General features: G+C 36.5%; 1 protein-coding gene across 1 annotated transcript in view; it reads left to right on the top strand.

The window, feature by feature from the left end:
- The window catches only part of PLAA (phospholipase A2 activating protein), a 38,408-nt gene that overhangs the window by 16,737 nt on the left and 7,266 nt on the right, over window positions 1-14,405 (top strand). Inside the window, exons 5-11 of the mRNA XM_068552275.1 lie at window positions 694-861; window positions 1,628-1,763; window positions 3,829-3,998; window positions 7,579-7,736; window positions 8,429-8,648; window positions 10,506-10,577; window positions 13,521-13,589. Of these exons, the coding sequence (XP_068408376.1) occupies window positions 694-861; window positions 1,628-1,763; window positions 3,829-3,998; window positions 7,579-7,736; window positions 8,429-8,648; window positions 10,506-10,577; window positions 13,521-13,589 (993 nt within the window). The remainder of the gene's footprint in view (window positions 1-693; window positions 862-1,627; window positions 1,764-3,828; window positions 3,999-7,578; window positions 7,737-8,428; window positions 8,649-10,505; window positions 10,578-13,520; window positions 13,590-14,405) is intronic.

Below are 14,405 nucleotides of genomic sequence, written 5' to 3'. Positions count from 1 at the left end.
CATTTTAATAAAGTTTACTTTTCTGTGATAAAGATTTTATTTCAAACTCTTAAATAATTGAAATCTTTTTTGTAATCTTAGTTTTTCTTTTCTTGGTGCTTTATAAATATTAATCTCAGTATTATGTGGTGAGAAATTTAGGGGATATTTACTCTTTGTTATATATCTGTTTATATTTTAATATTGTGTATGTTATGAATTACTCTTGTTATTGGGGAAGAAAAGTTGAATTGTCGAGTAAAAATTGGGGGACTTCGCTGGTGGTCCGGTGGTTAAGACTCCAAGCTTCCACTTCAGGGGGCACGTGTTTGATCCCTGGTTGGGAACTAAGATCCCGCATGCCATGAAGCCAATCAATCAATCAATAAATAAAGGATTTTCTTTAAAAAAAATTGTGGGGATCAGAATCCTATTTCTGGAGGGGTTTAAGAAAGTTTTAAGAAATAATTTAGAGAAGATATGATAAATATAGAATAACTTCCCAAGACTGGTGATAAAAAATACTGCCAAGCCTACAATACAAATTTTGGCTATCAGGTTTTTCTACCGGGAAAAATAAAAGTATTTCTCTAACTTGAAAATCGGTTTTTAATATTCACTGGTATGTGTTTTATAATGTTAATAAAATACATAGAGCCATCAACCAAATGATCCATTTTTATTGATTAATCTTGTTCTTTTTTTTAAATACAGGGCATGAAGACTGTGTAAGAGGCTTGGCAATTTTGAGTGAAACAGAATTTCTCTCCTGTGCAAATGATGCTAGTATTAGAAGGTGGCAAATCACTGGCGAGTGTCTTGAAGTATTTTATGGTCATACAAATTATATTTATAGCATATCTGTCTTTCCAAATTGTAAAGGTAAGACTGTCTTATACCACATATTTTTAAATTTATTTATTTATTTATTTTTGGCTGTGTTGGGTCTTCGTTTCTGTGCGAGGGCTTTCTCCAGTTGCGGCGAGTGGGGGCCACTCTTCATTGCGGTGCGCGGGCCTCACACTGTCGTGCCCTCTCCCGTTGCAGAGCACAGGCTCCAGACGCGCAGGCTCAGTAGTTGTGGCTCACGGGCCTAGCCGCTCCGCGGCATGTGGGATCTTCCCAGACCAGGGCTTGAACCCCTGTCCCCTCATTGGCAGGCAGATTCTTAACCACTGTGCCACCAGGGAAGCCCCATATTTTAAATTTTGTATTGAGCATTGAGCATTGTTCTATTCCATCTTGAGGTGGGGGGCGGAGGGCTAATGATTTAAATCAATTTACTAACTGTAACTTGAATAATTTAGTAACTATTTCATAAGTATATTTTTCCTAAAGGAGAAAACTGTATGATCATCTTCATATTAATTCAGACTTGATGGTGTGTTGTAAAAAGTTCTTGGGCATCTGAGGAAAGACTTCTTATAATTTATTGGTTTAAAGTATAGTGTGTAAGATGTGAAATATATAAAAATGTGATTTTTTGAAGTTGTATATTGTATAAGTGACAAATACATAAAATTTAAAGCTGTAATTTATAAATACTTTGGGGTTTAAAAATCAGTATGCCTATTTAGAAAGGTGGTATATATAAATGTACTTAATTTTATTTATTCAAACTAATTTTTCCTGTATTCATTAATTTTAGATTTTGTGACAACAGCAGAAGACAGATCTCTGAGAATCTGGAAACACGGGGAATGTGCTCAAACAATCCGACTTCCAGCTCAGTCTATATGGTGCTGCTGTGTGCTAGACAATGGTGACATTGTGGTTGGTGCGAGGTATTCATGTTCTAGTCAATCAATAATATGTGTCTAGGCCTTAGGTAAGTGTTAGAGTGCACAGAGATAAGCCATAGGAATTTCAGGTGAATTGGGGAGACCACAGGCACATTTGTGTTACTAAACAAAACAGTAGTAGGTATAACAGCTTTTGCACTAATGATACACGATATATTACAATAGTATTGCACTGTAAGTTGTGCAGTCGAAACATGAAATTAGAGAAGTTAGAGATTGGTGTGGGCAAACTTTCTGGAGAAAAAATTTGAATTGGGTTTTGAAAGATAATGAAGGAAAATGGTGGAGGAACAATGCTGGGGAACAGTGGATGACAGGGGAAGATGGTAGGGTGGGGCTTAATTATGGAGAACCTGGAATGCCCGGCATTTGTTAGATTCAGTGCTTGGGGTTAAAGGGTTGTAGCTCTTGAGCAAGAAGTGCTGTGATTAAAGCAGAACTTATGAATTATTAAATACGTAGGTTAGATTTAACTAGTGGTGACAATGGGCAGGAAACCAAGCTGGCAGCAATTGCAGTAGTAGGTGTAAAGTTATGAAATATTGACCCTGCAGTGCTAATGGATAAAAGACCAGAAAATGAGATAATGCGGAGGGAAAATGATCAGAAGGGGGAGATGTCAGAAAAGGATAGAGTTTCAAACTTCGGATGATTAGAAGTCCACATTAATAAAAATGGACAAGAGTGAGAATTGGTTTGGTGAAGAAGGTGATAACTTCCTGGGATCCAAGTGGTGATAAGCCACACTCATGCAGATTGGTCATGGGCATTTGGACTGGGTCCTAGTGTAGCAACTGAGACTGAAAATCAAGATTGGCACAGAACTTCCAGAGTCAAGCAATAGGGCATCTTTCTCTGAGGGAAGAAACATAGAAGGGGAGGAACAGAACTAAAGACTGAACTTGTGATACACTGTGGGTAGAAAAAGAGAAGCCAGTAGCCTAAACAAAAAGCAATCCAGATGTTGAAATTCAGAGATGGAAAAGAGATTTTGGAGGGAGATTGTGATCAGTGTCAATAAGTACATGAGGGGTTAAGGAGTGGAAAGTTAGGAAAGCTTTTGGATTTGCTTTGAAAGATGTTAGTAGTGACTTTTTTGACATCACATTTTCATAGAAAATGATAGAAAAAGGTAAATGAGAGGAGACAGATAAAGAGTTTTTTGAAGAAATGGATGAGGGAAAGGATTATAGACTACTGTGGCACTGAAGGCAAGAGGAAAAAGGGCGACAGCCATAAGGGATACAGTGTCTAATAAAACGGATGTATTTTACTCCTTGGCTGGGCCACAGGTTGATTTGTTGGTTTAGTTATTTTCACCCTAAAGTCATTTAAAGTTGAAGAAAATAAAGGGGTAACACTGCTGTTAGTAGAAGGTTAAGTAAGCAAGTTTTTCTGTAGAGTTGAGTAGGATTAGTACAGTTGAAAGTGGCTAACTTGCCTCCCCTACCCCAAAATTTCACAAAGAGAAATTATGGAAATGAAGTCATTTTTCTGAGAATAGAGGCTGAGACTGCCATCTAGTCCAGAGGTGAAACTGTTTTTTTTCTTGATTCGGGTTACATTGCTAGTTAATGGCATAGTAAGGACAGGCTCCCTGCGTTTCTAATGAACGGACATCGAGCATCTAGTATTTTCTAAGCCCTATGCTGGGTATTTGAGCCCTTTATAAGTTAAACAGTTTACTACCCTTCTTTATACCATAATACCTATGTGTGTAATATTCACTTTAAAAGTGTATACTATGTCTGTAGATTTTTATGATGGTAAATATTTAATTTGGAATTGAAAATTGTTTTAAGTACATATTTCTTTGTTCTTTGCCAGTAACTTTTTCCTTAAATAGTCTTTTTCCACCCTTTCCATTGCTTTAGAAAGTAATAGAGGGTAGTGTGCTGAAATCAGCATAGTTCTATACTCAGCAATAAATACATAGTAACATTTTTCATATTCACAAATGCAGATTATTTTTGCTTTGGATTATTGAAGTGTGATAATGTTAACCTACTGTGGCAGTGACTTAAAATCAGTTTCTGTTTCCTTATAGTGATGGTATTATTAGAGTGTTTACAGAATCAGAGGATCGGACAGCAAGTGCTGAGGAAATCAAGGCTTTTGAAAGAGAACTCTCTCAGGCAACCATTGATTCCAAAACTGGTGATTTAGGGGACATTAATGCTGAGCAGCTTCCTGGGAGGGAACATCTGAATGAACCTGGTAAATATTTCAATGTATCTAGTAGTAAAAAATGCTACCATGTTTGCCTTTTGGAATAATGAGTGACAAGAAAAAAAGATTGTTTTGTTAAGTCATTCGGTATTAGTCTCATTGCCAGGTACTGATCTTTGAGACTTTTTATTATGCATAACCACAGTGAAAAATCATGTTCTTTTTGCCTCTGCCTCACAGTTTTAAAGACTTTGAGCTAAGTTCCCCATAAACAGGAATCTTTTTTTCTTTAAATAAATCACCTGATACTTAGCTCATATATAGTAGGTGTTCGGAAGTCACTCATTTAATACCTTTTGGTTGATTGGATTCTCTGAGAGGTTGTACAGACTAAAAATAAAAATGAGTTTAAATAAAGCAGTGTCTCCTTAATGAGTTAGGGATTATTTGAGTTTAAAATCAGAGGACAGTAGTTGTCTCAAATGAACTCTTAGGTTGGATAAATCCATGATCCCTTGGTCTGTGGACCCCTGGGGATTCTGAGATCCTTTCAGGATATCCATGTGGTCAAAGCTAGTTTTATAATACTAAGATGCTATTTGCCTTTTACACTGTGTTATCATCTACATTTATGGTATAAAAGCGGTGGTGGGTAAAACTGCTGGCTCCTTAGTACATAGATCAAGGCAGTGGCACCAAACTAATCAGGTAGTCATGGTGTTCTTCACTGCTATGCAGTCGTCATTTAAAAAAAAAAATGCCATCTGCCCTTAAGAGTGTCCCTGATGAAGCATTAAAAAATAATTTTGTTACATTTTGGCCCTTTAGTACATGTCATTTTTAACATTCTGGATGACAAAGTGTAAAGTACACATACAGTTTACCGTAGGACCATGTGCCTCAGGGATAAGTACTTCTGCAGTCATTTGAGTTGCAGGCTGAACTCTCCCTTTTTTCAGGGAATGCCATTTTTATTTCAAAGAACGACTACGGTTATTCAGGCTTAGGTATTTGGCAGATATTTTTTTGAAAGTGAACAAAGCAAGAATGTCACTTTAAGGAAAACAACTGACAGCATTTGTTGCCAAAGATAAAATTCAGACTTCCAAATGAAAATTGAAATTTTGGAAAACTTGTGACATTAGTGGTAATAGTAACAAATGCAATTTTTTTATATTGAATAATAAAATGTGTAATCATATGGAAGATCTGCATAGCTCAGTGAATCAGTATTTTCCAAATGACCAGTTCATGGTCTTACAAAATCATACATGGGTAAAAGAACAGTTCAAAGTATAAGATAGACCAATGCATTTTAGTATAATAGAGCATGAAAAATTCATTGATATAGTTTCAGATTCTAAATTTGTAACCTTTAGGATCTACTACTTGTAGAATATCCACATTTTTCTGAAAAGGCTTTTAAACTAGTCCTCTGTTTCTCAACTGTATTATCCGTGTGACGCTGGATTTTCTTTGTATACATCAACCAAGCAACAGATTGCAACAGGTTAAATGCAGGGGCAGGTATGATAATCCAGCTGTCTTCTATTAAGAGAGACAGTAAAGAGATTTACAAAAATGTACAACAATGCCAGACTTCTCACTAAATTTTTAAAACTATACTTATTTTTCATTGAACTATTATTTATTCAATATGTAATGGATCTATTACGGTTTTCCATGAAGTAAATATATTTTTTGCTCTTCTCATTTTTAATTTCAAATTCAGTAAATCAACTGATAAAACCTACATTAAAAAAAAGCTGTTTGGACTTCTGAATAACATTTCTGACTGTAAGAAATATTGAAACCAAAAGTTTGAACACCACTGTATTATTTCATGTTTTTAATATTCTTACAGTTCTTTGCAAAAATGTAATGTTTTTGTCTCTATATATACACAGTCAATAAATATTTACTAGGTACCTACTGTCTGCCCTGCATTGGTCTAAGCTCTGGGGAATACAGATAACAAAAGGGACAGAAATCTCTGTTCTCACAAATTTATGTTCTACAGGAGGAGACAGATAATTAAAAAGTTAATACGTAAATATACAAGTATGTCAGATAAGTACTATGGGAAAAGTAAAGCAGGCGTTGAGTTTTAATAAAATAAAACAGGAGTTTTAAATTCAGTGGTCAGGAAATGTATAATACTTAGGATAGCACTGGTTGCTGTAACAGATAAATCCTAAAATGTCAGTGGCTTAACACAAGAGAAGGTTATTTGTTGCACATTTAAAGTTCAGTTGACAGCAGGGTATGCTGGAACATGTTCGTAGAATAATTTTACTCCTCTAGGTCATTCAGGGACCCATGCTGAAATCACCATCTTCATCATGTGCTTGCAGGGTCCCCTTGGTTATAGGTATTCAGCCACCAGACAGCATAAGAGGGGAGGGTAGAAGACGATGGACTAGGCCTAGAACTGGCATTTATCACACCCACCCAGATTCCACTGACCATTACTCTGTGTAATCTAGGGACTACAGAATGTAAGGGGGCGGAATAAGGTAGTCTTCGACTAGACAGCTACAGCTGTACCCGTTGGAATAGGAGCAGGAATCTCTGGAGGACAGCTAGCAGTCTCTGCCACTGAAGGCCTTGTTGAGAATGTGGCTTTCAGGTAAAGTCCTTAAGGAGACAAGGGAGCAAATCTTGCTAACATCTGTGTGGAGAATGTCATAGGCAGAATAAACAGCCAGTGTTACAGGCTCTAGGGGGCTCCAGGGCCTATAGTAGGAGGCCATTGAATCAGTCCAACTGAGAAATAATGGTGGCTTGTACCAACCAGTAGCAATGGAGGTGGTGAGAAGAGGTAGTGTTTTAGCTATAGTTTAAAGATAGAGCTGATGGAATTTGCTGAAGGATTAGAATTGAGAGAAAGGAATCACACTCTTCTACTCTTTTTGGCCTGATCAGCTAGAAGAATGGAGAATCATCTACTGAAATGAAGTATTGTCAGAAGATACCCGTTAATAAAACTTGTTTTATTCTCGATCAGCCAGCTACTTTTTAGTAGAATCACATCTTTTTAACCATCCTTTATTTAATAGAGTTTTTTTTAAAAATAAATTTATTTATGGCTGCGTCGGGTCTTCATTGCCACACACGGGCTTTCTCTAGTTGCGGCGAGAGGGGGCTACTCTTCATTGCGGTGCGTGGGCTTCTCACTTCTCATTGCGGTGGCTTCTCTTGTTGCGGAGCACGGGCTCTAGGTGTGCGGGCTTCAGTAGTTGTGGCACGTGGGCTCAGTAGTTGTGGCTCGCAGGCTTTAGAGTGCATGCTCAGTAGTTGTGGCACACGGGCTTAGTTGCTCCGCGGCATGTGGGATCTTCCCAGACCAGGGCTCGAACCCGTGTCCCCTGCATTGGCAGGCGGGTGGATTCTTAACCACTGCGCCACCAGGGAAGTCGCAATAGAGTTTCTTTTAAACCATTATTTTCTTTTTGGCCAGTTTCCAGTAGAATTACATTTTAAAATATTTTGTTTCATAAAATTTTCTATTAAACCAAAATACATATTCTCTTTTATATATAAAGTTTAATGTTAAAACTTTTCTATCTAATGTTTGTAAATTTTACTCTGCCATTCTCTCTTTGATTCTTAAAATTTTTATTTTAAGGTACTAGAGAAGGACAGACTCGCCTAATCAGAGATGGGGAGAAAGTCGAAGCCTATCAGTGGAGTGTTAGTGAAGGGAGGTGGATAAAAATTGGTGATGTTGTTGGCTCATCTGGTGCTAATCAGCAGACATCTGGAAAAGTTTTATATGAAGGGAAAGTATGTCGACTTCTTTCTAATTGCTATTATCTTAAAGCATTAGACAAATTAAAAGTTTTCGTTTCCCTTTCCCCATGCTAATAAAATTTTCTTTGGTGTTTTGACATTTAAAAATAGATTTCAATGGGGAGATTCTCAGTCTTGAAGTAGATTTTTTTTTTTTTTTTTTTTTTTTTTAATATCTTTGCATGTAGAGAGAGCTGCATTTGTGATGGACACAGCCATTATTTGCCTTCTGGTAGTTACATAGATAAGCTGTTCCCAACCATTTTGGATTAGGTGCTTCTGTGTCACCTTTCATCTATTGCTTTGTGCCTAGCTATACTTAACTTGACAGGTCATGAGGGACCCTGCAGGGCTGTGCTTATAATGCCAGCATGTTTTCATGAGTAGGGTAAGGTAACAGCTAATACTTTTGGCCTTGAGATCAACTAATTGGAAACCATCCTTTGGTCTTACAATTAATATGTAGTAATAATCCATCCCCCACATCTACCTGCCAGTGAACTACTATTCTTGCACCACATGCATATGGTTGCTATTAAACATTATTTGCCAAGTGGAAGATTTTAAAATTGTGCTTTGGAGAAAGTTTATCACTATAAGTATTAAAATAAATCTGTGTTATGTATGTCATTAATTTATGTGAACAGATAGTAATCACTTATCTCCTTTCTATATTCCTATTAAAGGAGTTTGATTATGTTTTCTCAATTGATGTCAACGAAGGTGGACCATCATATAAACTGCCATATAACATCACTGATGATCCCTGGTTAACTGCATACAACTTCTTGCAGAAGAATGATTTGAATCCTATGTTTTTGGATCAGGTGGCTAAATTTATTATTGATAACACAAAAGGTCAAATGTTGGGACTTGGGAACCCCAGTTTTTCAGATCCGTTTACAGGTAAGTTAGGGTTTGTATTAAGTCTTATATACTTCCACCAATGTTGATTATTTTTTTTCTTTATTTGTTGTATTTAAACACCTATTATGATTAGCTGTTTAAATAAAAACCAAGATCTACAGCAGGTTTTTGCTGCAGATATATATTTTTGAGGCTCAAATTATATAGTAATTTCGTATTTATGGAAACAATTGTAAATCGTTCTCTTTCAAAAATACAGCCACACTATAAACTAAATAAAATTAAACTGAAACTAATTCAGTCATTTGAAATGAAAAGAAACCTGTAAGTTCCTTCATGTTATTGCTTCTTTTTAAAATATATATTTTGGTGAAATTTAGTAAATAGAAATTCTGTTTTCACATGAGGCTAAACTAGTTAGTTATGTATCAGATCTAGAACTGAACTATGGGTAGTTTTAGTTTACATGTTATTTGTATTCCACATGTTCATTTTAAGTCAGTTGTTTATAACATAGTATACAGCGTCTAAAATGTTATTAATGGTATTAGGTTCTCATGCCAGTAGTATTATAATCCCAGTAGTATTAGTCTGAGTCTGGGATCCTTGGAAATGGAGTTTAATTCTAGAGGTATTAGCCTGAGCTCTGGGCCCTGGGAACTGAGGCCATGGTATAGGATAGATATAGAGCTGGCCCTATATCTATCTTTTCTTAGATATAGGGCTAGCTCTAAATAAAAATTTGAAATTGACACTTTATTGTTAATGGGTTCCTATTATTTCTGACTCTATCTTTCATGTGCTAGTGCTCTTCCTTGTTTTGCAAGGATCCCATATCCTCTTCTAGTCTCAGGTGTTTTTTTTTTTCTTCTTCCCTCACAGATGCTTCATGCTCCTAAATTATCTCCTCTCCTTCTAGTTCAAAATTCCATTGTTCGTTCACATAATAAAGTTAATCTCACCTGCATGTTGACTTAAACAGATTATCAGACTGATTCACCACGAACTATAAATGATAGGACCCTCCCAGCAGATGCACTTGACAGAACAAGAAAAAAAAAAGTTTATTACCTGGATATTTCTGTTGGTTGGAATATCAGTCTACAGTACAAAAGAGTACTGTATTGTATAAGCTATCTTGTGGGATGGAGGACAGATATTAAAGCAGCTGGCTCTGTCTGGAAATCTAACAACGATTTGGCTTTTTTGCTCTTCTGAAACTCTATCAGCATCCTTAGATGTATCTTTTTGTAGATGCCTCTGATTATTTCCTTAGAGATACTAACAAAACGTACTCACACACACCACACATTTGTAAATGTATACATGGGAAATCTGTTTCCTTTGAACCACTCATCCCCTTTGTAATTTTCTCCAGTAGGTTGTAAGCTTCAGTGGATACAAGCAATCTTGTTCCCTGCTGAATCTCAGCACTGAATGCACTGTTTGACACATGAATTAATGAACCCAGGGGTTCTCTAAAAGATTCACATTTGGTGCCTGTGGTTTAATAGCAACAACAGCAGCAGGAATTCTAGTGAATTCGTATAGGAACAGGAACTGATTGTATGTGTATATTATTTAGGTCAGAGACCAACTACAATTTATCTTTTTATGTTTGAATTCCTAGTTATTTTAATATTTAAGTGCAGAAGCTAAGATACAATAAAGGATTAAAGTTAACAAAAACAAAACTTGGAGAATCACTGAAATTTTAGTTTCTTACTAACCTTTCCAACTATAAGACTTCTGACTATAACTCCTCTTACTCTGTCATGGGACAGCCTTGCTCTTTTATTTCTCCCCACATTTAGAGTCTTCTGATGTAAGCATTGTGCCGTTTATGAAATTCAGGATTCTGGCGTACTTCAGATTTTTCTTTGTTTGCATGCACAGGTGGTGGTCGGTATGTTCCAGGCTCTTCATCAGGATCTTCTAACACACTGCCTGCAGCAGATCCTTTTACAGGTGGGAAGCAGTTTTGATCAATATGTCTTTCTTCACTAAATGTATAACATTTTGTATTATATAGCTTTACATTTTGAAGATATTATCCATAACTGATAATTCCCTTATTTTCTGTGTTTCCAATTTTGATGGATCTCCTTTTCTTTAACTTCTAATTTTTTCTTTTTCCTCGAGTACTTCTATAGCTTTCCTCATGACTTTTAATAACATATTATTAAAATTCATCATTTTCTCCAGCGGTCCTTCCTGAAAGGAGAGCAGAGTCATTAAGAGCATAGATTTTAGAGTCAGACAGACCTTGGTTCAAAATCTGGCTCTACCACTTACTTGCTGTGAGAAGTTGGCAAGTTACTTAACCTGTCTGAGCCTATTTTTTTTATCTGTGAAATTAGATAATAGGGGAATCCACCAACCAAGACACAGCCTGAGTGCTGTCACTGGCGAGATGCTACTGATCACGAGCAGAGAAGGAGCCGTGTGAGTCCCTGAGATTGGATGGAGCAGTGCAGTCAAGAAGTTTGCCCAGGCATAATTTGCCTTTAGCATGGAAGGAGACAGTCCACCCAGCTACCCAGGATTAGTCTACCTAATCTAAGTTATTAATGGCCTTCATGAAGCCCTGGAAGTGTTGGTGTCTCTTCAAAGTGACTTTATTTACCAAAGGTATGCATGCCTCAGCATCAACACTACTGGAAAAAAATTGGACTTTAATGCAACTGAAGAAATCTCTGTTTTCAGAATAGCATTTGATGTATTTTATGATGCTGTTGTTGGATCTTCAGCCAGAGTTCCTGGACAATATACCAAATTTGGGAAGAAATTCGTAGTATTTATGGTATCTATTGGCCTTGCAGATCTTCAGCCAGAGTTCCTGGACAATATACCAAATTTGGGAAGAAATTCGTAGTATTTATGGTATCTATTGGCCTTGCAGACTTAGTACTGTGAGCTCTAAAAGTGACCGTATAGTCCTTTCTAAACCTTAGATGGGACCAACACACAAGCTTGGGTCAGTATCATGAAGTTGTGAACTGCTCTCAGTGAGCTTCCCTTCTCCTGAGAATGCATTGGTGGCCCAGATGCAAATAAATAGCCGTACCCTGTGCAGTGTACCAGTGTACTACAGAAACCAACTATCAAGCTAAATGTTGTGATAGCATGATGGCTATTAAGGAAGTCTTTGGTGACCCTGAAAAGGCAGTAAAGATCTGAAGAGTAGATAAGATGATAACTTTCTCTATCAGCATATTCAGGCACAGTGATGCTCTGAAACTTAGAACGACAGAGTTCCTGAATCTCATTAGCAGCTGTTTTTTGGAACAGAAAGAATATACCAAGCTTCAAACAGTACCAACAAAGTCAAGAGAACAACTGGGGCCATCGTAACTGGAGCATGTCTCACTGTTGCACAGTGTCAGTAACTCAGAAGATGCACTGATTATGGAGATATGCAAGATAGCATACTAAAAGTCCAAGAGAATTAATGGAATTAATAGGTTAACTGAACCACACTGTTATAAAAGGTAAAAACGTTTGCCGTATTGAGATATTATAAAAATTAAGTGGTATAGTACATATAAAATGTTTAGCAAAATGCCTGGAATATATTTAAGCCCTCAATATATGTTAGCTATTACTATTGTTGATGTTGTTCCTCCAGTTTTACCAACAGCACTGGGGCCAAAACATTCCCCGTCTTGCTTCTAACTTAAGGTTAATCTTAATTCTTTTTTCTTTTCCTCATTTATATGATTCTCAAACATTTAATGTCAGTTAGAATCATATGGGATGCTTGTTTAAGTTAGTTATTGCAAGGTCCCACCCAGAGATTCTGATACACTAGATTAGTGAGGAGGTTAAAAATACTCAGAGTCGGATCCCTTCCCCAGGAATTCTGATTATATGGTCTTGGATGTGGTTTGCTGTTTAGGTAGTTTTAAAAGCTCCCTATTGGTTTCTAAAGTGAAGCTAATTTGGAGAACTATTAGGCTATTATGGGCAGGCCCTGGGAGTCTGCATATTGAACCAGTGACTCTCATTCAAGTGGTCAGAGAACCACATTTGGAACAATGTAGGACTACCTTCTGCCTCATAATAATGCCTTGGGCAAATTATTCAGCCTTCCTCTTCTAAAATATTATATAATAATGATCTCTAATTAATATTTAAATGATTCATGCATATAAGATGCTTAGCATGCTAGCCAGCATATGGTAAAAACTCAGCAAATCCACTTATTCTGTGTTCTTCATTATTTTAATGAATCCTGTTCACATCTGTTCTGTTGTTTAGTTTTGTTTGCTTTTTCTGTATCTGTTGCAGTGGTTATACCAACTCCTGAATATTAAGCTTAGAGGGGCTAGAACAATAGCTCATCTTTCTTCTTCCCACAAAGGCTGATCCAGGACTCCGAACATCTCCACATCCTGCTGATTCTCTCTCTGCACTTGTTTTTCCTGTTTCTTTCTTTCTTTCCATTTTCAATAAAGCAGCTACAAGTATTCTCAAATGTGAGACTGGGCTATTATAGCATCCCTAACTCTTACCTAGCTTCTTTTCTATTTGTCTTATGTGCCAACTAATCCCGTCTCTATTTCAATAAAATAGTGTTCACATTTCATTATGGAAACTTTTGACTTTCTTTCTCTCCAATCTATTAATGCTTTTGTAATTCATTAAACTTCTATAATTATAGTATATAAGGCATGTAATGTTTATTTTATAACTTGTGAATTACTTTTCCGGCTAATTTTATTGAGGTCTTACTGCATGCCAGATACTGTTCTAAGCATTTTGCTGTATTAAATTTACAACTGTTTTATTAAGATGTCATTCTGAAGTGTGACTAATAATGAAAATAAGTCATTCTGTGTAAAGAAGGAGCAGTTTGAACTTTATCATTTGCCGTTACCTGTGCTTACTAGGAGTATTATTGCATTTTAGGTGGTGGTCGGTATGTACCAGTGTCTGCAAGTATGGGAACTACCATGGCTGGAGTTGATCCATTTACAGGTGCACATTTTTCATTTCCTCTTTTTTTTTTAATTCATTAGTACTTTTATGTAATGAAAGTTTAAGGAAATTGGCATCTTCTTCTTGCTGGAAAACTTTTTATACAGTAAATCAAGACCAAACTTTTGACCTGGCTTTTAGAGTGTTCTCAGAATTGTGTCATTACTGCACATTAGAATCGTCTGGGGAGCTTAGAAAAACTACTTCAACCTCATCCCCAGCGATGCTCACTTGATCTAACGTTGCTCTGGGTTGGGGTCTTAGCAAGAGTAGTTTTATAATTTTCTTATGTGCAGCCAGGATTGAAAACTGCTGTTCTACTGTGTTAAGGCTAGTTTCCTCACTATCCTTACAAAATCTGAGTTACTCCCATCTCTTCCGCTTCATTCTTATATACTTAATGTGTTTAGAATATTATTTACTACATTACACATTGAGAGGACTCAGGAAAGAATTTGCTTTTACTATTTAGGCCTGGAATATTTGGCTTTCCCCTGAGCAACTAACTTTTTTTATTCTTAGTATCCAGCCTAGACCCTGACACATCTTACTTGTTTAGCATTGTTGAACATATGCAGGCATACTTTTTTACTCTGTATAGGCTGCCGTAAAACGCAGAACTGAATTTGTGGTTCACCTCTTGTAAGCTTGACAGATATCTTGGCATATATATTTCCCTATTTATTATTTTAGACAAGAGAATATGTGTGACATATATGTTATTGAGCATAATAAAATATTCATAAACCCACCACTCTACTTGAGAACTAAGTTGGTATATGATTTTTAAGCTATTTTTTTCATTGTGAAAGTAAC

Source organism: Eschrichtius robustus, chromosome 10 (genome assembly GCF_028021215.1).
Source record: "Eschrichtius robustus isolate mEscRob2 chromosome 10, mEscRob2.pri, whole genome shotgun sequence".
NCBI lineage: Eukaryota > Metazoa > Chordata > Mammalia > Artiodactyla > Eschrichtiidae > Eschrichtius > Eschrichtius robustus.
Note: the sequence above shows the minus strand (reverse complement) of the source record. Positions and strands in the feature narration are given on the sequence as shown.